This window comes from Rhinoraja longicauda, chromosome 37, assembly GCF_053455715.1.
Source record: "Rhinoraja longicauda isolate Sanriku21f chromosome 37, sRhiLon1.1, whole genome shotgun sequence".
In the NCBI taxonomy this organism is placed as follows: Eukaryota; Metazoa; Chordata; class Chondrichthyes; order Rajiformes; family Arhynchobatidae; genus Rhinoraja; species Rhinoraja longicauda.
Genome location: NC_135989.1, coordinates 18,933,118 through 18,954,422, shown reverse-complemented (window position 1 = coordinate 18,954,422; position 21,305 = coordinate 18,933,118). Strand labels below are relative to the sequence as shown.

General features: G+C 51.5%; 1 protein-coding gene across 1 annotated transcript in view; it reads left to right on the top strand.

Moving 5' to 3' along the window:
• The window catches only part of LOC144610697 (guanine nucleotide exchange factor VAV3-like), a 71,668-nt gene that overhangs the window by 17,632 nt on the left and 32,731 nt on the right, over positions 1-21,305 (top strand). The window contains 8 exon segments of the mRNA XM_078429586.1: positions 358-412; positions 1,160-1,252; positions 2,294-2,311; positions 2,313-2,363; positions 5,803-5,906; positions 11,509-11,608; positions 18,502-18,597; positions 20,591-20,724. Coding sequence (XP_078285712.1) covers positions 358-412; positions 1,160-1,252; positions 2,294-2,311; positions 2,313-2,363; positions 5,803-5,906; positions 11,509-11,608; positions 18,502-18,597; positions 20,591-20,724 — 651 coding nt within the window.

Sequence of the window (21,305 nt, the reverse complement as noted above, 5' to 3'; positions counted from 1 at the left end):
AGGCCACTGTACTTATGGCTGCCTTGACCGCCCTGTCTACCTGTGACGCCACGTTCAGGGGACTGTGTACCTGCGCTCCTAGATCCCTCTGCTCTACAACACTCCCTGTCTACCTGGGAACTGTGTACCTGCGCTCCTAGACCCCTCTACCTGGGAACTGTGTACCTGCGCTCCTAGACCCCTCTGCTCTACAACATTCCCTGTCTACCTGGGAACTGTGTACCTGCGCTCCTAGACCCCTCTGCTCTATAACACTCCCTGTCTACCTGGGAACTGTGTACCTGCGCTCCTAGACCCCTCTACCTGGGAACTGTGTACCTGCGCTCCTAGACCCCTCTGCTCTACAACACTCCCCAGGGCCCTGACGTTGACTGTGAAGGTCCTGGCCAGTTTTCAGCTTGCATCAGTCAGGGTACTGAGTGTGGATGTTGGATGAGTCACACTTGTGCTGGATGTTGGTGAGGCCACATGTGGAGTATTGGCATTTAGATGCTGCCGTGTCACGGGCTCTGCCCATGTGTGTCACGGTCTTTCCCTATATGTGTGTCACGGGCTCTGCTCACGCATAGTCACGGTCTCTGCCAGATGTGTGTCGTGTCCACTCCCATGCGTGTATGACGGTCTCTCCCCGTGTGTGTGTGTCGATGCGTGTGTGACGGTCTCTCTCCGTGTGTGTGTGACGGTCTCTCCCCGTGTGTGTGTGTGTGTCGATGCGTGTGTGACGGTCTCTCTCCGTGTGTGTGTGTCGATGCGTGTGTGACGGTCTCTCTCCGTGCGTGTGTGACGGTCTCTCCCCGTGTTAGTGTGTCGATGTGTGTGTGACGGTCTCTCCCCGTGTGTGTGTGACGGTCTCTCTCCGTGTGTGTGTGTGACGGTCTCTCTCCGTGTGTGTGTGACGGTCTCTCTCCGTGTGTGTGTGTCGATGCGTGTGTGACGGTCTCTCCCGTGTGTGTGTGACGGTCTCTCCCCGTGTGTGTGTGACGGTCTCTCCCCGTGTGTGTGTGACGGTCTCTCCCCGTGTGTGTGTGACGGTCTCTCCCCGTGTGTGTGTGTCGATGCGTGTGTGACGGTCTCTCCCCGTGTGTGTGTGACGGTCTCTCCCCGTGTGTGTGTGACGGTCTCTCTCCGTGTGTGTGTTACGGTCTCTCTCCGTGTGCAGGCACCGGTGGAGCATGATGTGCGGAGCTGCTGCCTGCTGGAGATCACACAGACGGAGGACAAGTACACAGAAACGCTGGAGTCCATCGGGAAGGTAGACTGACGTTCAATCCCGCCCTGACCCACTGACCCTCACACTGACCCTCAAACCTGACCCGTCACACTCTGACCCTCACCTGACCCGTCACACTCTGACCCTCTCATGACCCTCACCCTGACCCCTCACCCTGACCCCTCTCACAGACCCCTCACCCTGACCCCTCACCCTGACCCCACACCCTGACCCGACACCCTGACCCCTCACCCTGACCCTCACCCTGACCCGTCACACCCTGACCCTCTCATGACCCTCACCCTGACCCCTCACCCTGACCCTTCTCACTGACCGCCTGCCCTGACCCCTCACCCTGACCCCTCACCCTGACCCCTCACCCTGACCCCTCTCACTGACCGCTCTCACTGACCCCTCTCACTGACCCCTCACCCTGACCCGTCACCCTGACCCCTCACCTTGACCACTCTCAATGACCCCTCTCACTGACCCCTCTCACTGACCCCTCTCACTGACCCCTCTCACTGACCCCTCTCACTGACGCCTCTCACTGACCCCTCACCCTGACCCTCACCCGGACCTCCACACTATGACCCCTCAACCTGACCCCATGCTCCACTCCATCTCCATTCTCCCCCTCACCCTCCTCCCTCGCTCGCAACAACCTGTCACATCACCGGGCGGACACGACCCCAGGGGAGGGGGTCACGGACCCAGGGGAGGGGGTCACGCTCTCAGGGGAGGGGGTCACGACCCCAGGGGAGGGGTTCACGGCCCCAGGGGAGGGTTCACGACCCAGGGGAGGGTTCACGACCCCAGGGGAGGGGGTCACAGCCCCAGGGGAGGGGGTGTCATGGCCCCAGGGGAGGGGGTGTCATGGCCCCAGGGGAGGGGGTGTCATGGCCCCAGGGGAGGGGGTCACGACCCCAAGGGAGGGGGGTCACGGCCCCAGGGGTGGGGGTTCATGACCCCAGGAGAGGGGGGTCACAGCCCCAGGGGTGGGGGTTCATGACCCCAGGGGAGGGGGTCATGACCCCAGGGGAGGGGGGTCAGACTGAGTCCCTCACTGATTTTCTGTTGCAGTTTTTCATTGGCCCACTGAGACCGTTTTTTGACACCAGCCGACATGGACACCATCTTCATCAATGTGGAGGTGAGGGCGGGACTGCACTACGTTCGATTGTAGATGCTCACAAGTCCATACGTGATAGGAGCGGAATTAGGCCATTCGGCCCATCAAGTCTACTCCACCATTCAATCGTGGCTGATCTATCTCTCCCTCCTAACCCCATTCTCCTGCCTTCTCCCCATAACCCCTGACACCCGCACTGATCAACAATCTATCTATCTCTGCTTTAATATCTCCACTGACTTGTGGCCTCCACAGCCGTCCGTGGCAAAGAATCCCACAGATTCACCACCCTCTGACTAAAGAAATTCCTCCTCATCTCCTTCCTAAAGGAACGTCCTTTAATTCTGAGGCTGTGCCCTCTGGTCCTAGACTCTCCCACTAGTGGAAACATCCTCTCCACATCCACTCTATCCAGGGCGCTCACTGTTCTGTGAGTTTCAATGAGGTCCCCCCCTGATGTCCCCCCCCAACAGTTCCCCCGCGCCGGTTCCTCATTGTCCTTTGTTCTCCCCCTATTGTCCATTTTTCTTCCCCTCCTCCCTCATGGCGGTCTCTCCACCCTCTCACCAACCATCGACCGCGGGTCGACCCACGAGGCATCGCTGCCGACACGAGGCTCCACCAACGATTAAAGGCCAGTGCCGACAAACGCTCATCATATGTTAACCCACTCACTCCTGGGATCGTTCTCGTAAACCTCCTCTGGACCCTCTCCAGAGCCAGCACATCCTTCCTCAGATACGGGGCACAAAACTGCTCACAATTCTCCAAGCCGCGGCCTGACCAGCGCCTTGTACAGCCCCAGCATCACACACACCCCCCTGTGACCAGCGCCTTGTACAGCCCCAACATCACACACCCCCCCCCCTGTGACCAGCGCCTTGTACAGCCCCAGCATCACACACCCCCCCCCCCTGTGACCAGCGCCTTGTACAGCCCCAGCATCACACACACCCCCCTGTGACCAGCGCCTTGTACAGCCCCAACATCACACACACACCCCCCTGTGACCAGCGCCTTGTACAGCCCCAGCATCACACACACCCCCCTGTGACCAGCGCCTTGTACAGCCCCAGAATCACACACACACCCCCCTGTGACCAGCGCCTTGTACAGCCCCAGCATCACACACCTGTGACCAGCACCTTGTACAGCCCCAGCATCACACACACACCCCTGTGACCAGCGCCTTGTACAGCCCCACACACACACACACCTGTGACCAGCACCTTGTACAGCCCCAGCATCACACACACACACCCCTGTGACCAGCACCTTGTACAGCCCCAGCATCACACCCCTGTGACCAGCACCTTGTACAGCCTCACACACACCCCCCTGTGACCAGCGCCTTGTACAGCCCCAGCATCACACACACCCCCCTGTGACCAGCGCCTTGTACAGCCCCAGAATCACACACACACCCCCCTGTGACCAGCGCCTTGTACAGCCCCAGCATCACACACACCCCCCTGTGACCAGCGCCTTGTACAGCCCCAGCATCACACACACACCTGTGACCAGCGCCTTGTACAGCCCCAGCATCACACACACACCTGTGACCAGCGCCTTGTACAACCCCAGCATCACACACACCCCTGTTGTTGATATAAATGCTGGCAGTGAGTTTGCTTTCTTTACTACCGATTCCACTTGCAGATTAACTGTTTGGGAATCCTGCACCAGCTCCCAAGTCCCTTAGCACCTCCGAGTTCTGGATCCTCTCCCCATTTAGAAAATAGTCTACACCTTTATTCCTACGACCAAAATGCGTGACTCCACACTTTACTCCACGATATTCCATCTGCTACTTCTCTGCCCACTCTCCCAACCTGTCCGTCCTTCTGCAGAGTCCCTGCTTTCTCTATACTACCTGCCCCTCCGCCTATCTGAGCATCATCAGCAAACTTGGCCACAAAGCCTTCAATCCCTTCATCCACATCTTTAATATACAACGTGAGGAGTAGCGGCCCCAGCACCGAGCCCTGCGGAACTCCGCTGGTCACTGGCAGCCAAACAGAGAAAGCCCCCTTCACTGCCACTCTTTGCCTTCCGCCATCCAGCCAACCTGCTGTCCATGCCAGTATCTACCATGTCCTGCACTGTTAGATGTGTTGATATTGCCTGTACTCTACTTTGTGACGTGTGTAGATATTGCCTGTACTGCAGTGACGTGTGTAGATATTGCCTGTACTACACTGACGTTTGTAGATATTGCCTGTACTACACTGACGTGTGTACATATTGCCTGACGTGTGTACATACTGTACTATACTGTGATGTGTGTACATATTGCCTGTACTACACTGACATGTGTACATATTGCCTGTACTACACTGACATGTGTACATATTGCCTGTACTGCACTGTGACCAGCTATTTACAATATATATTAATGATTTGGACGAGGGAATTGAATGCAACATCTCCAAGTTTGCGGATCACACGAAGCTGGGTGGCAGTGTTAGCTGTGAGGAGGATGCTAGGAGGCTGCAACGTGACTTGCATAGGTTAGGTGAGTAGGCAAATGCATGGCAGATGCAGTATAATGTGGATAAATGTGAGGTTATCCACTTTGGTGGCAAGAACAGGAAAGCAGACTATTATCTGAATGGTGGCCGATTAGGAGAAGGGGAGATGCAAGGAGGCCTGGGTGTCGTGGTGCACCAGTCATTGAAAGTAGGCATGCAGGTGCAGCAGGCAGTGAAGAAAGCGAATGGTATGTTGGCATTCATAGCGAGAGGATTTGAGTATAGGAACAGGGAGGTTCTGCTGCAGTTGTACAGGGTCTTGGTGAGACCACACCTGGAGTATTGCGTACAGTTTTGGTCTCCTAATCTGTGGAAAGACATTCTTGCCATAGAGGGAGTACAGAGAAGGTTCACCAGATTGATCCCTGGGATGGCAGGACTTTCATATGAAGAAAGACTGGATAGACTCGGCTTGTACTCGCTGGAATTTAGAAGATTGAGGGGGGATCTTATAGAAACTTACAAAATTCTTAAGGGGTTGGACAGGCTAGATGCAGGAAGATTGTTCCCGATGTTGGGGAAGTCCAGAACCAGGGGTCACAGTTTAAGGATAAGGGGGAAGTCTTTTAGGACCGAGATGAGAAAGTTTTTTTTCACACAGAGAGTGGTGAATCTGTGGAATTCTCTGCCACAGAAGGTAGTTGAGGCCAGTTCATTGGCTATATTTAAGAGGGAGTTAGATGTGGCCCTTGTGACTAAAGGGATCAGGGGGTATGGAGAGAAGGCAGGTACAGGATACTGAGTTGGATGATCAGCCATGATCATATTGAATGGCGGTTCGTACAGGCTCGAAGGGCCGAATGGCTTACTCCTGCACCTATTTTCTATGTTTCTATGTGACGTGTGTACATAATGCCTGTATTGCGCTGTGTGAGATGTGCACACAGGCAGGGATTGCAACCATTGCTGACCTGTACTCTCTCCGCCAGGAGCTGACCAATGTCCACAGGGAGCTGAACGTGGAAGTGAAGTCTGTCGTCATGTCCAAGAATCACCAGAACCTCTACCAGGTTTTCCTCAAGTACAAGGCCAGGTACCCAACCCTCTGGTCATTCATTAATATGCAGCACTCGGCCCATCCAGCCTGTCCCCACCCCTACCCCAACCCCTACCCATCACCCCCACCCACACCTCCACCCCCACACCCCCACCCCCACCCTTACCCCAACCTCCCCCCCACACCCCCACCCCCACACCACCCCCCCACCCCCAACCCCACACCAACAACCCCACCATCACCCCCACCCCCACACCACACCCCCAGCCACACCCCCACACCAACACCCACACCAACACCCCCACCCCCACACCAACACCCCCACCCCCACACCCCCACACCCACACCAACACCCCCACCCCACCCCCATCCCCACCCCAACATCCCCACCCCCACCCCCACACCACCCCCACACCCACACCAACAACCCCACCCCACCCCCATCCCCACCCCAACATCCCCACCCCCACCCCCACACCAACACCCCCCCCACCCCCCCCCCACCCCAACACCACCACCCTAACACCCCCACACCAACACCCCCACCCCCACACCAACACCCCCACCCCCAAACCAATACCCCCACACCAACACCCCCACCCCCACACCCCCACCCCCACACCCCACCCCCACACCAACACCCCCACCCTCACCCCCACCCCCATACCCACCCCCACACCAACACCCCCACACCCACCCCACCCCCACCCCCACACCCCCACCCACACCCCACCCACACCCCATACTCCTACCCCCACCCACACCCCACCCACACCCCACCCACACCCACACCCACACTCCTACCCCCACCCACACCCACATCCCACCCACACCCACACTCCTACCCCCACCCACACCCCACCCACACCCCACCCCCACCCACACCCCCACCCCTACCATCACCCACACCCACAATTAGTGTCAATTTGTGTATGAGTGTATGTGTGCATGTTGGTCATTCACTGTCTCTCAGGTTGTGGCATGCTGGTACGTATTGTGCGCCAAGATGGGCCGTATTTCCTTCGCCAAGGATTATTCTTAGTTTTGATATATCGTCTAGTTCTGTAAAATCTGGGGTCACCAGACTGAGTTTTTTAGAGTATATTGTCCTTAGTTTGTCGAGTTGTTTACACTTTAAGAGGAAGTGCACCTCTGTTTCAACCTCATCTGTCAAACAGTGACCGCATATTTTATTTTCTCTTGGTTGCCAAAATCTCTTCTGTCTTCCTTTTTCAACTGTCAAATGGTGGTCACTTAACCTGTACTTGGTGAGGGTCTGTCTCTGCTTTATGTCTTTAACAGTTGAGAGATAGTCTGCCAATTTATAATCTCTTTTTAGGGCTCGGTAGCACTCTAGTCTGCTTTGGCTTTTAGTGACTTTATCCCAATGTTCCAAATAGATTTCTTTGCATTGTTTAATAATTTGGTTCACTCTAACTGGTGATTGGAAAGCAGTGTTGATCTGAGACTGGTCAAGGTTTAACTGAGTAGGAGTAGTGAGTCTCAATACCAACTGACACAGGGAGCTCTTTTCTGAGTTCCCCTCTTGGGTTTGGAGGGCTTTGAACTGGAGGGTGTCTGGGGGACTAGATTTAAGGTGATTCCAAAGGTTTAGTGCTGGTTTCTGGATATTTATTATCAGTGGGTATCTACCTAATTCCGCCCTCTATGCGTTTGTTGGTGTTTTCCTTTGGATGCGGAGGATGTTCCGACAAAATTCCACATGTAGGGCCTCTGTTGTGTGTTTTTCCCATTTAGTATAGCTGTGGTGACTGAGTGGACCCCATACTTCACTACCATAAAGCACAATGGGCTGAATTACACTGGCAAATATTTTAAGCCAGATTTTAATTGGAATTTGGGTTGTAGAATCTTATTTTTATTGCATACAGAGCTCTTCGAGCTTTCTCTTTGAGTGCATTCACTGCCATGCTAAAGCTCCCTGATGCTGCAATAGTCAGACCAAGGTGAGTGTAGCTCATAGTGTGTTCGATAATGATACCATTGAGAGTGAATTGGTATTTGTCTTCCTGACATCTGGGTCTTTTTTGAAAAACCATGATGTTGGTTTACTTTAGATTTACTGCCCGGCCCAATGTTGGCAGTGATCATCGAGTAGGTCTAACTGTTGCTGCAGTCCCTGTTCTGTGGGAGACAACAAAACCAAGTCATCCGCATAAAGCAGGGATTTGACCCCTCCGTCCAGAAGACAGAGGCCTGGCGCTGTGCTCTGGTCCAACTTTACTGCCAAATCGTTTATGTACACATTAAACAGTGTTGGACTCAGATTGCAGCCTTGCCGGACGCCTCTTCTCTGGGTGAAGAGATCAGTGCATTTGTCCCCAATTTTGACACCACATTTATTATTCAGATACATTGATTTAATAAGGTCATATACCTTTCCTCCTATACCACAATGGAGAAGTTTGTAATAAAGCCCTTTGTGCCAAATAGAGTCAAATGCTTTCTTAAAGTCAATAAAACAGGCAAATATTTTCCCATTTTTTGCTTGATGTATATGTTTTTCAATGAGAGTGTGAAGAGTATAGATATGGTCAGTGGGGCGGTGTTTTGGGAGGAAGCCAATTTGGTTTTTACTGAGAATATTATATTTGCTAAGGAAATCCTGCATTCTGTTATTTATAATACTGCAGAATAACTTCCCTAGGCAACTACTGACACAGATGCCACGATAATTGTTTGGATCTGATTTGTTTCCACTCTTATAAATGGGCGAAATAAGCCCTTGACACCAAATATTGGGAAAATAACCTGAACGTAATATGATGTTGAACAACCTAAGCATTATGTTCTGCATCTCTGGAGTGCTATACTTAAGCATTTCATTTTTAATGCTGTCTGGACCACAAGCTTTCTTTGAGTGGAGAGATTTTATTTTTATGGCCAATTCTTCTGGAGTGATTGGGAAGTCGAGAGGGTTTTGATACTTTAATTGTTGTTTCTAATGTTTGGAGTTTATCTCTGATATAAGAGTAGTTTGAGTTTATTTTATTTATTGGAATGTCTTTATACAGATCTTCACAATATGCCCTCCAGGTATCACCATCTTGAGTTGGTAATGTCTGTGGGTTTGTTGTGCCCAGGCTATTCCACATATCACAGACTTTGTTTTGATTTATGGAGTTTTCAATTTCTTCAAGTCTTTTATGGGTATAGTTTTGTGTTTTGTTCCTAATAGTGTGTTTATATCTTTTAAGGGTTTCATTATATCTAATACGTAAGTCTAAGTTGTTTGGTTGGTGGTGTTTTTGATTTGATATTTTCCTCAGATTTTTTCTGGCATTTTTGCACTCGTAGTCAAACCATTTTTCATGGTTATGTTTTTTTATGATTTTTCTCTTCTGTTTTACAAGGTCAGCTTCGATAGAAGCTTTGTGAAAGATCATATTAATGTCATTTATGGCCATGTTTATGACAATAGACAATAGACAATAGGTGCAGGAGGAGGCCATTCGGCCCTTCGAGCCAGCACCGCCATTCAATGTGATCATGGCTGATCATTCTCAATCAGTACCCCGTTCCTGCCTTCTCCCCATACCCCCTGACTCCGCTATCCTTAAGAGCACTATCTAGCTCTCTCTTGAATGCATTCAGAGAATTGGCCTCCACTGCCTTCTGAGGCAGAGAATTCCACAGATTCACCACTCTCCGACTGAAAAAGTTTTTCCTCATCTCAGTTCTAAATGGCCGACCCCTTATTCTTAAACTGTGGCCCCTTGTTCTGGACTCCTCCATCATTGGGAACATGTTTCCTGCCTCTAACGTGTCCAACCCCTTAATAATCTTATACGTTTCGATTAGATCTCTTCTCATCCTTCTAAATTCCAGTGTATACAAGAATGTTTACACCATCTCTGCTAGTCTCATATAGGTTTGCCTTAAATTTCGATATTTTATTTATAAGATCGGGTGAGTTCAGGGCCATGATGAATTTATCTCCACTGTCTGGAGTCCATCTGTATGTCTCATTTAGTTTATGGAGCTTACTGGGCTTCTTTTTTACGTCTTTAATTTGAGCAGAGAATTTTAGGTACACGTTGATTTGTCTATGGTCTGAGAGAGAGGACTGCTGCCTCACAGTGAATGCACTGATAGTGCAGGAGTCTATATCAGTGATTGCATAGTCCACCATGCTGGACCCAAGAGCTGAGGAATATGTGAACCTCCCCATCGAGTCCCCTCTGAACCTACCATTAACTATATATAGGCCCAAGGCTCGACAGAGATGCACTACCTCTCTGCCACTTTTGTTTATTTCACAGTCAAGGTTGTTCCGGTTGGTGATGGTTGGAGTGACGTACAAGGGGGTTTGACCGAACACATGGTTGTTGCCCTATAGGTCAATGAAATCGGGTTCACATCCAGTCCTTGCATTCAAGTCCCCACATAGTTGCACATTTCCCTGGGCCTGGAAATAGTTGATTTCCGTGTGGAGAGTTTCAAATAGATCCTCCTCAAAGTATGGTGATTCCATTGGGGGTTTGTAGACAGCACATAGATATGTATCTTCCTCAGTTATTCCAATGTCTTTATCTAGTTTCAGCCATATATGTGATTTCCCCAGTTTTATTGATGTAATGTGACTGTCTAGTTCTCCCTTGTACCACACCAAGTTCTGCCCTTATGTATATTAGTAATTATTACTGAGGACACCATCACTTCATGATATCCTGAGGGGCAGTGAGTAATTATTACTGAGGACACCATCACTTCATGATACCCTGAGGGGCAGTGAGTAATTATTACTGAGGACACCATGACTTCATGATACCCTGAGGGGTAGTGAGTAATTATTACTGAGGACACCATGACTTCATGATACCCTGAGGGGCAGTGAGTAATTATTACTGAGGACACCATCACTTCATGATACCCTGAGGGGTAGTGAGTAATCATTACTGAGGACACCATCACTTCATGATACCCTGAGGGGTAGTGAGTAATCATTACTGAGGACACCATCACTTCATGATACCCTGAGGGGTAGTGAATAAACGGATCCTTTCAGTGCCATGTTTCTGTTAATATCATTATATCAGTATCTTCTATGAGCTTTAGGAATTCAGGGTTCCCAGTCTTCATCCCGAAGGTTGAGGAGTAGAGACCCTGGATATTCCAGCAGCTTATATGGAATCAACTCATTTATTTTTATTTATATATCTTTCTTTATTCTTCAGAGAAAAAAAAACCCATTTTGTAGGACAAGTGTGGGAACACTAATTTTTTCTATAAATGGGAAATGTTAGGTAATATTTGATATGCCGTGGTAAGGCAGGCTCGTACTGCCACCTAGTAATAATAACAATATTAAAAATAGCAACAATATTAATAGTGTATATTCTCTCTCTCTCTCTCTCTCTCTCTCTCTCTCTCTCTCTCTCTCTCTCTCTCTCTCTCTCTCTCTCTCTCTCTCTCTCTCTCTCTCTCTCTCTCTCTCTCTCTCTCTCTCTCTCTCTCTCTCTCTCTCTCTCTCTCTCTCTCTCTCTCTCTCTCTCTCTCTCTCTCTCTCTCTCTCTCTCTCTCTCTCTCTCTCTCTCTCTCTCTCCCTGTCTCTCCCTGTCTCTCCCTGTCTCTCTCTCTCTGTCTCTCTCTGTATCTCTCACTCTCTCTCCCACAGATTGCTTGTGTATGGTGAGTATTGCTGCAAAGTGGAGGAAGCGATCAAGTGTTTGGACGAGATCAGTAAATCGCGACCAGACCTGTGCCGGAAGTTTGAGGTAAAGGTCATGAACACGTTAACTGTTTCCAGGTGAAACATAGACATAGAAAACAGAAAATAGGTGCAGGAGTAGGCCATTCGGCCCTTCGAGCCTGTACGCACCGCCATTCAATATGATCATGGCTGATCATCCAACTCAGTATCCCGTACCTGCCTTATCTCCATACCCCCTGATCCCTTTAGCCACAAGGGCCACATCTAACTCCCTCTTAAATATAGTCAATGAACTGGCCTCAACTACCTTCTGTGGTAGAGAATTCCACAGATTCACCACTCTCTGTGTGAAGAAAAACTTTCTCATCTCGGTCCTAAAAGACTCCCCCCTTATCCTTAAACTGTGACCCCTTGTTCTGGACTTCCCCAACATCGGGAACAATCTTCCTGCATCTAGCCTCTCCAACCCCTTAAGAATTTTATATGTTTCTATAAGATCCCCCCTCAATCTTCTAAATTCCAGCGAGTACAAGCCGAGTCTATCCAGTCTTTCTTCATATGAAAGTCCTGCCATCCCAGGAATCAATCTGGTGAACCTTCTCTGTACTCCCACTATGGCAAGAATGTCTTTCCTCAGATTAGGAGACCAAAACTGTACGCAATACTCCAGGTGCGGTCTCACCAATGCCCTGTACAACTGCAGCAGAACCTCCCTGCTCCTATACTCAAATCCCCTCGCTATGAATGCCAACACACCATTTGCTTTCTTCACTGCCTGCTGCACCTGCACGCTTACTTTCAATGACTGGTGCACCATGACACCTAGGTCTCGTTGCATCTCCCCTTCTCCTAATCGGCCACCATTCAGATAATAGTCTGCTTTCCTGTTCTTGCCACCAAAGTGGATAACCTCACATTTATCCACATTATACTGCATCTGCCATGTATTTGCCCACTCACCTAATCTATCCAAGTCACTCTGCAGCCTCCTAGCATCCTCCTCACAGCTAACACTGCCCCCCAGCTTCGTGTCATCCGCAAACTTGAAGATGTTGCATTCAATTCCCTCGTCCAAATCATTAATATATATTGTAAATAGCTGGGGTCCTAGCACTGAGCCTTACGGTACCCCACTAGTCACTGCCTGCCATTCTGAAAAGGACCCGTTTATTCCTACTCTTTGCTTCCTGTCTGCCAGCCAGTTCTCTATCCACATCAATACTGAACCCACAATACCGTGTGCTTTAAGTTTGTACACTAATCTCTTATGTGGGACCTTGTCAAAAGCCTTCTGGAAGTCCAGATATAACACATCCACTGGTTCTCCCTTATCCACTCTACTAGTTACATCATCGAAAAATTCTATAAGATTCGTCAGACATGATTTGCCTTTCATAAATCCATGCTGACTTTGTCCGATGATTTCACCACTTTCCAAATGTGATGCTGTCACATCTTTAATAACTGACTCTAGCATTTTCCCCACTACCGATGTTAGACTAACTGGTCTATAATTCCCCGTTTTCTCTCTCCCTCCCTTTTTGAAAAGTGGGGTTACATTAGCTACCCTCCAGTCCTCAGGAACTACTCCAGAATCTAAAGAGTTTTGAAAAATTATCACTAATGCATCCACTATTTCTGGGGCTACCTCCTTAAGCACTCTGGGGTGCAGCCTATCTGGCCCTGGGGATTTATCGGCCTTTAATCCATTCAATTTACCTAACACCACTTCCCGACTAACCTGGATTTCACTCAGATCCTCCATCTTATTTGACCCCCGGTCCCCTGCTATTTCCGTCAGATTATTTATGTCTTCCTTAGTGAAGACAGAACCAAAGTAGTTATTCAATTGGTCTGCCATGTCCTTGTTCCCCATGATCAATTCATCTGTTTCTGACTGCAAGGGACCTACATTTGGTTTAACTAATCTTTTTCTCTTCACATATCTATAAAAGCTTTTGCAGTCAGTTTTTATGTTCCCTGCCAGTTTTCTTTCATAATCTATTTTCCCTTTCCTAATTAAGCCCTTTGTCCTCCTCTGCTGGTCTCTGAATTTCTCCCAGTCCTCTGGTAGGCTGCTTTTTCTTGTTAATTTGTACACTTCATCTTTTGTTTTGATACTATCCCTAATCTCCCTTGTTAGCCACGGATGCACTACCTTCCCTGATTTATTCTTTTGCCAAACTGGGATGAACAATTGTTGTAGTTCATCCATACGGTCTTTAAATGCCTTCCATTGCATATCCACCGTCAACCCTTTAAGAATCGATTGCCAGTCTATCTTGGCCAATTCACGTCTCATGCCCTCAAAGTTACCTTTCTTTAAGTTCAGAACCGTTGTTTCTGAATTAACAAAGTCACTCTCCATCCTAATGAACTCCACCATATTATGATCACTCTTGCCCAAGGCACATCAAGACTGCTAACTAACCCTTCCTCATCACTCAATACCCAGTCTAGAATAGCCTGCTCTCTCGTTGGTTCCTCTACATGTTGGTTTAGAAAACTATCCCGTATACATTCCAAGAAATCCTCTTCCTCAGCACCCCTGCCAATTTGATTCCCCCTATCTATATGTAGATTGAAGTCACCCATTATAACTGCTGCACCTTTGGTGCATGCATTTCTAATTTCCTGCTTGATGCCATCCCCAACCTCACTACTGCTGTTAGGTGGCCTGTACACAACTCCCACTAGCGTTTTCTGCCCCTTAGTGTTTCGAAGCTCTTCCCATATCGATTCCCACAAGCTAATGTCCTTCCTTTCTATTGCGTTAATCTCCTCTCTAACCAGCAACGCCACCCCACCTGCTTTTCCTTTCTGTCTATCCCTCCTGAATATTGAATATCCCTGGATGTTGAGCTCCCAACCTTGGTCACCCTGGAGCCATGTCTCCGTAATCCCAACAATATCATATTCATTAATAACTATCTGCACATTCAACGCATCCACCTTATTACAAATGCTCCTTGCATTGAGACACAAAGCCTTCAGGCTTGTTTTTACAACTCTCTTACCCCTTATACAATTATGTTGAAAAGTGGCCCTTTTTGATTTTTGCCCTGGATTTGTCTGCCTGCCTCTTTTACTTTTCACCTTGCTATCGATTGACCCCACGCCATCCCACTGAGCTGCAACACGCCATCCCACACGCCATCCCACACGCCATCCCACACGCCATCCCACACGCCATCCAACACGCCATCCCACCGGCTGCAACACGCCATCCAACACGCCATCTAACACGCCATCCCACACGCCATCCCACACGCCATCCAACACTCCATCCCACATGCCATCCCACACGCCATCCCACCGGCTGCAACACGCCATCCAACACGCCATCCAACACGCCATCCCACTGAGCTGCAACACGCCATCCCACACGCCATCCCACACGCCATCCCACACGCCATCCAACACGCCATCCCACCGGCTGCAACATGCCATCCAACACGCCATCCAACACGCCATCCCACACGCCATCCCACACACCATCCAACACGCCATCCCACACGCCATCCCACATGCCATCCCACACGCCATCCCACCGGCTGCAACACGCCATCCAACATGCCATCCAACACGCCATCCAACACGCCATCCCACTGAGCTGCAACACGCCATCCCACTGAGCTGCAACACGCCATCCCACATGCCATCCCACACGCCATGACACAAGCCATCCAACACGCCATCCAACACGCCATCCCACACGCCATCCCACCGGCTGCAACACACCATCCAACATGCCATCCAACACGCCATCCCACTGAGCTGCAACACGCCATCCCACTGAGCTGCAACACGCCATCCCACATGCCATCCCACACGCCATGACACAAGCCATCCAACACGCCATCCAACACGCCATCCAACACGCCATCCCACCGGCTGCAACACGCCATCCAACACGCCATCCAACACGCCATCCCACACACCATCCCACACGCCATCCCACCGGCTGCAACACGCCATCCAACATGCCATCCAACACACCATCCCACACGCCATCCCACCGGCTGCAACAGGCCATCTTCCGATTATTATCTCAATGGTGTCAGGTTAGGTTAAAGGGGAGGTGCAGCGAGACCTGGGTGTCCTTGTACACCAGTCACTGAAAGTTGACGTGCAGGTACAGCAGAAAGCTAACGGCATGTTGGACTTCATAACAAGAAGATTTGAGTAGAGGAATAAAGGGGTCCTTCTGCAGTTGTACAGGGCCCTGGTAAGACCACATCTGGAGTATTGTGTACAGTTGTACAGGGCCCTGGTGAGACCACATCTGGAGTATTGTGTACAGTTGTACAGGGCCCTGGTGAGACCACATCTGGAGTATTGTGTACAGTTGTACAGGGCCCTGGTGAGACCACATCTGGAGTATTGTGTACAGTTGTACAGGGCCCTGGTGAGACCACATCTGGAGTATTGTGTACAGTTGTATAGGGCCCTGGTGAGACCACATCTGGAGTATTGTGTACAGTTGTACAGGGCCCTGGTAAGACCACATCTGGAGTATTGTGTACAGTTGTACAGGGCCCTGGTGAGACCACATCTGGAGTATTGTGTACAGTTGTACAGGGCCCTGGTGAGACCACATCTGGAGTATTGTGTACAGTTGTACAGGGCCCTGGTAAGACCACATCTGGAGTACTGTGTACAGTTGTACAGGGCCCTGGTAAGACCACATCTGGAGTACTGTGTACAGTTGTACAGGGCCCTGGTAAGACCACATCTGGAGTACTGTGTGCAGTTGTACAGGGCCCTGGTAAGACCACATCTGGAGTATTGTGTGCAGTTGTATAGGGCCCTGGTAAGACCACATCTGGAGTATTGTGTGCAGTTGTATAGGGCCCTGGTAAGACCACATCTGGAGTATTGTGTACAGTTGTATAGGGCCCTGGTAAGACCACATCTGGAGTATTGTGTACAGTTGTATAGGGCCCTGGTAAGACCACATCTGGAGTATTGTGTACAGTTGTATAGGGCCCTGGTAAGACCACATCTGGAGTATTGTGTACAGTTGTATAGGGCCCTGGTAAGACCACATCTGGAGTACTGTGTGCAGTTGTATAGGGCCCTGGTGAGATCACATCTGGAGTATTGTGTACAGTTGTACAGGGCCCTGGTAAGACCACATCTGGAGTACTGTGTGCAGTTGTACAGGGCCCTGGTGAGACCACATCTGGAGTATTGTGTACAGTTGTATAGGGCCCTGGTAAGACCACATCTGGAGTATTGTGTACAGTTATACAGGGCCCTGGTAAGACCACATCTGGAGTATTGTGTGCAGTTGTATAGGGCCCTGGTAAGACCACATCTGGAGTATTGTGTACAGTTGTACAGGGCCCTGGTAAGACCACATCTGGAGTATTGTGTACAGTTGTACAGGGCCCTGGTAAGACTACACCTGGAGTACTGTGTGCAGTTGTACAGGGCCCTGGTAAGACCACATCTGGAGTACTGTGCGCAGTTGTACAGGGCCCTGGTGAGACCACATCTGGAGTATTGTGTACAGTTGTACAGGGCCCTGGTAAGACCACATCTGGAGTACTGTGCGCAGTTTTGGTCTCCTAATTTGTGGAAGGGCATCCTTGCTATTGAGGCAGTGCAGCGTAGGTTCTCAAGGTTAATCCTCGGGATGGTGGGACTGTCACATGAGGAAAGATTGGAAAGAATGGGGTTGTATTCACTGGAGTTTCGAAGGATCAGAGGGATCTTACAGAAACATATAAAATTATAAAAGGACTGGACAAGCTAGATGCGGGAAAAATATTCCCAATGTTGGGCGAGTCCAGAACCAGGGGACACAGTCTAAGAGTAAAGGGGAGGCCATTTAGAGGAGATGAGAAAAACTTTTTCACCCAGAGAGTTATGAATTTGTGGAATTCTCTGCCACAGAAGGCAGTGGAGGCCAATTCACTGGATGAATTTAAGAGAGAGTTAGATAGAGCTCTAGGGGCTAGTGGAATCAAGGGATATGGGGAGAAGGCAGGCACGGGTTACTGATTGTGAATGATCAGCCATGATCACATTGAATGGCGGTGCTGGCACGAAGGGCCAAATGGTCTCCTCCTGCACCTGTTTTCTATATTTCTATAACCCCGTCCCATTGTCCGTCTGTGCGGGTTCTGCCCACACTTGCTCCTGATGATCACTGAGGGCTGTTTCTACATTGCTGCCGTCATATAAATGCAGACGTTTTTGATGATGATGATGTTGTTAATAATGATGATGATGTTGTTGATGATGATGTTGTTCATGTTGTTGTTGATGATGTTGGTGATGACATAACATAACATAACATAACTTTATTGTCACTCGGCACAACACCGAGCGAAATTTCAGCAGTCACACAAAACACAGCAAAAAAGAAAAGAACACAGGACACCCGACCCCAACACAAACATCCATCACAGTGACTCCAAACGCCCCCTCACTGTGATGGAGGCAACAAAACTTCCCCTCTCCTCCCCCCGCACCCACGGACAGGCAGCTCGACCCCTACCGAGGCAAACGACACGCACAGCCCCCGCAAGGGGATGGAAGGCCCCCCGGCCGAGCCGCCCCGGGCACCGAAACGTCCCGCAGCCACACCGGGCGATGTTAAGTCCAACGGCCGAGCCACACCGGGCACTGATACGTCCCGCGGCCACACCGGGCGATGTTAAGTCCAGCGGCCAAGCCACACCGGGCACTGAAACGTCCCGCAGCCGAGCCGCACCGGGCACTGACGACGTTGTTGATGATGATGATGTTGTTGATGTTGATGCTGATGATGATGACGTTGTTGTTGATGTTGATATTGTTGTTGATGATGATGATTTTGTTCATGCTGATGTTGATGTTGTTGATGCTGATGTTGATAATGATGCTGATGTTGTTGATGATGATGCTGATGTTGTTGTTGTTGATGATGATGATGATGTTGATGATGATGATGCTGATGTTGTGTAGGAGTGTGCCCGACGGGCCAACAACGGCAAGTTCACGCTGAGGGACCTGTTGGTGGTGCCCATGCAGAGGGTGCTGAAGTACCACCTATTGCTGCAGGTCAGAGTGTCTGTCTGTATCCACACTCCCCACAGTGTGTTCATGTGTGAGTCCGTGTGTGTGTTTGTCCGTCCGTGTGTGTGTGTGTCCATGTGTGCGTGTGTGTCTGTCCGTGTTTGTCCGTCCGTGTATGTGTGTGTGTGTCTGTCCGTGTGTGTGGGTGTGTGTCCATGTGTGCGTGTGTGTCCGTCTGTGTGACCGTCCGTGTGACCGTCCGTGTGTGTGTGTGTGTCCGTCCATGTGTATGTGTCCGTGTCTGAGTCCGTGTGTGTGTGTTCATCCGTGTGTGTGTGTGTCTGTGTGTCCCCGTGTGTGTGTCCTTGTGTGTGTGTGTGTGTGTCCGTGTGTGTGTGTGTGTGTATATGTGTCCGTGCGTGTGTCCATGCGTGTGTGCGTGTGCGTGTGCATGTGCCCATGTTGAGATGTGCAAGTGCAACCTGCTACTCAAGGTGAGTGTCTGTGTTCCCCCCCCCACGTGTGTGTGTGTGGGTCATGAGGTCATAAGGGATAGCAGCAGAATTAGGCCATTCAGCCCCTCAAGTCTACTCCATCTTTCAATCAAGGCTGATCTATCTCTCCCTCCTAACCCCATTCTCCTGCCTTCTCCCCATAACCCCTGACACCCGCACTGATCAACAATCTATCTATCTCTGCCTTAAATATATCCACTGACTTGTGGCCTCCACAGCCGTCTGTGGCAAAGAATCTCACAGATTCACCACCCTCTGACTAAAGAAATTCCCCCTCATCTCCTTCCTAAAGGAATGTCCTTTAATTCTGAGGCTGTGCCCTCTAGTCCTAGACTCTCCCACTGGTGTAAACATCCTCTCCATATCCACTCGATCCAGGCCTTTCGGGTCAGGCAGCGTCTGTGGAGGGAATACTACCTGATTACTCCAGCACTTTGTCCTTTGTCCTCATTGCACCCTGCCCTGTGTAGAGGCAGTCACCCACCCCACACCCCCCACCCGCCCCCCACCCCCCCACCCCACCACACCCCCCCACCTTCCCCCACACTCCCCCACCCGCCCCCCACCCCCACACCCCCCCACCGTCCCCCCCCCACCGCCACCCCCACACCCCCCAACCCCCACCCCCCCACCCCCCCACCCCCCCACCCTCCCACCCCCCCACCCTCCCCCACACCCCCCCACCGTCCCCCCCCACCGCCACCCCCCCACCCCCCACCCCCACACCACCCCAACCCCCCACCCCCACCCCCCACCCCACCACACCCCCCCACCCTCCCCCACACTCCCCCACCCGCCCCCACCCGCCCCCCCCACCCCCACAACCCGCCACCGCCCCCCCCCACCGCCACCCCCACACCCCCCCAACCCCCCACCCCCACACCCCCGCAAACCGCCACCCCCCCACCCCCCTACCCCCACACCCCCCCAACCCTCCACCCCCACCCCCACACCCCCCACCCCCACACCCCCCCAACCCCCCACCCCCACCCCCCACCCCCATACCCCCATACCCCCCAACCTCCCACCCCCAGACCCCCCACCCCCACACCCCCCCAACCCCCCACCCCCACACCCCCCACCCCCATACCCCCATACTCCCCAACCTCCCACCCCCAGACCCCCCACCCCCACACCCCCCCAACCCCCCACCCCCATACCCCCATACTCCCCAACCTCCCACCCCCAGACCCCCCACCCCCACACCCCCCCAACCCCCCACCCCCACACCCCCCACCCCCATACCCCCCAACCTCCCACCCCCACACCCCACACCCCCACCCCCCCCCACCCCCACACCCCCCACCCCCATACCCCCATACCCCCATATCCCCCAACCCCCACCCCCACATCCCCCAACCCCCCACCCCCACACCCCACAACCCCCCACCCCCACTCCCCCACCCGCCCCCCACCCCCCCAACCCCCCACCCCCACACTGTCCCACCCCCACACTCTGACCCTCAGACCCTCACTCTAACCGCTCTCCAACCCCCACTCTGACCCTCACTCTGACCTTGCAGGAGCTGGCGAAGCAGACGACTGACCGGCAGGAGAAAACCGACCTCCGCCTGGCACTGGACGCCATGAAGGTGAGTGTGAGGGGGGGGTCTCTGCATCGCAATGTGGCTGCAGGTGGTCACTGGCTGCAGACCAGGTACAGGTAGACCAGGTACAGGTAGTCTCTGGCTGTAGACCAGGTACAGGTAGACCAGGTACAGGTAGTCTCTGGCTGTAGACCAGGTACAGGTAGACCAGGTACAGGTAGTCTCTGGCTGTAGACCAGGTACAGGTACACCAGGTACAGGTAGTCTCTGGCTGTAGACCAGGTACAGGTACACCAGGTACAGGTAGACCAGGTACAGGTACACCAGGTACAGGTAGTCTCTGGCTGTAGACCAGGTACAGGTACACCAGGTACAGGTAGTCTCTGGCTGTAGACCAGGTACAGGTAGACCAGGTACAGGTAGTCTCTGGCTGTAGACCAGGTACAGGTACACCAGGTACAGGTACACCAGGTACAGGTACACCAGGTACAGGTAGTCTCTGGCTGTAGACCAGGTACAGGTACACCAGGTACAGGTAGCCCAGGTACGGGTAGTCTCTGGCTGTAGACCAGGTACAGGTACACCAGGTACAGGTACACCAGGTACAGGTACACCAGGTACAGGTACACCAGGTACAGGTAGTCTCTGGCTGTACACCAGGTACAGGTACACCAGGTACAGGTAGTCTCTG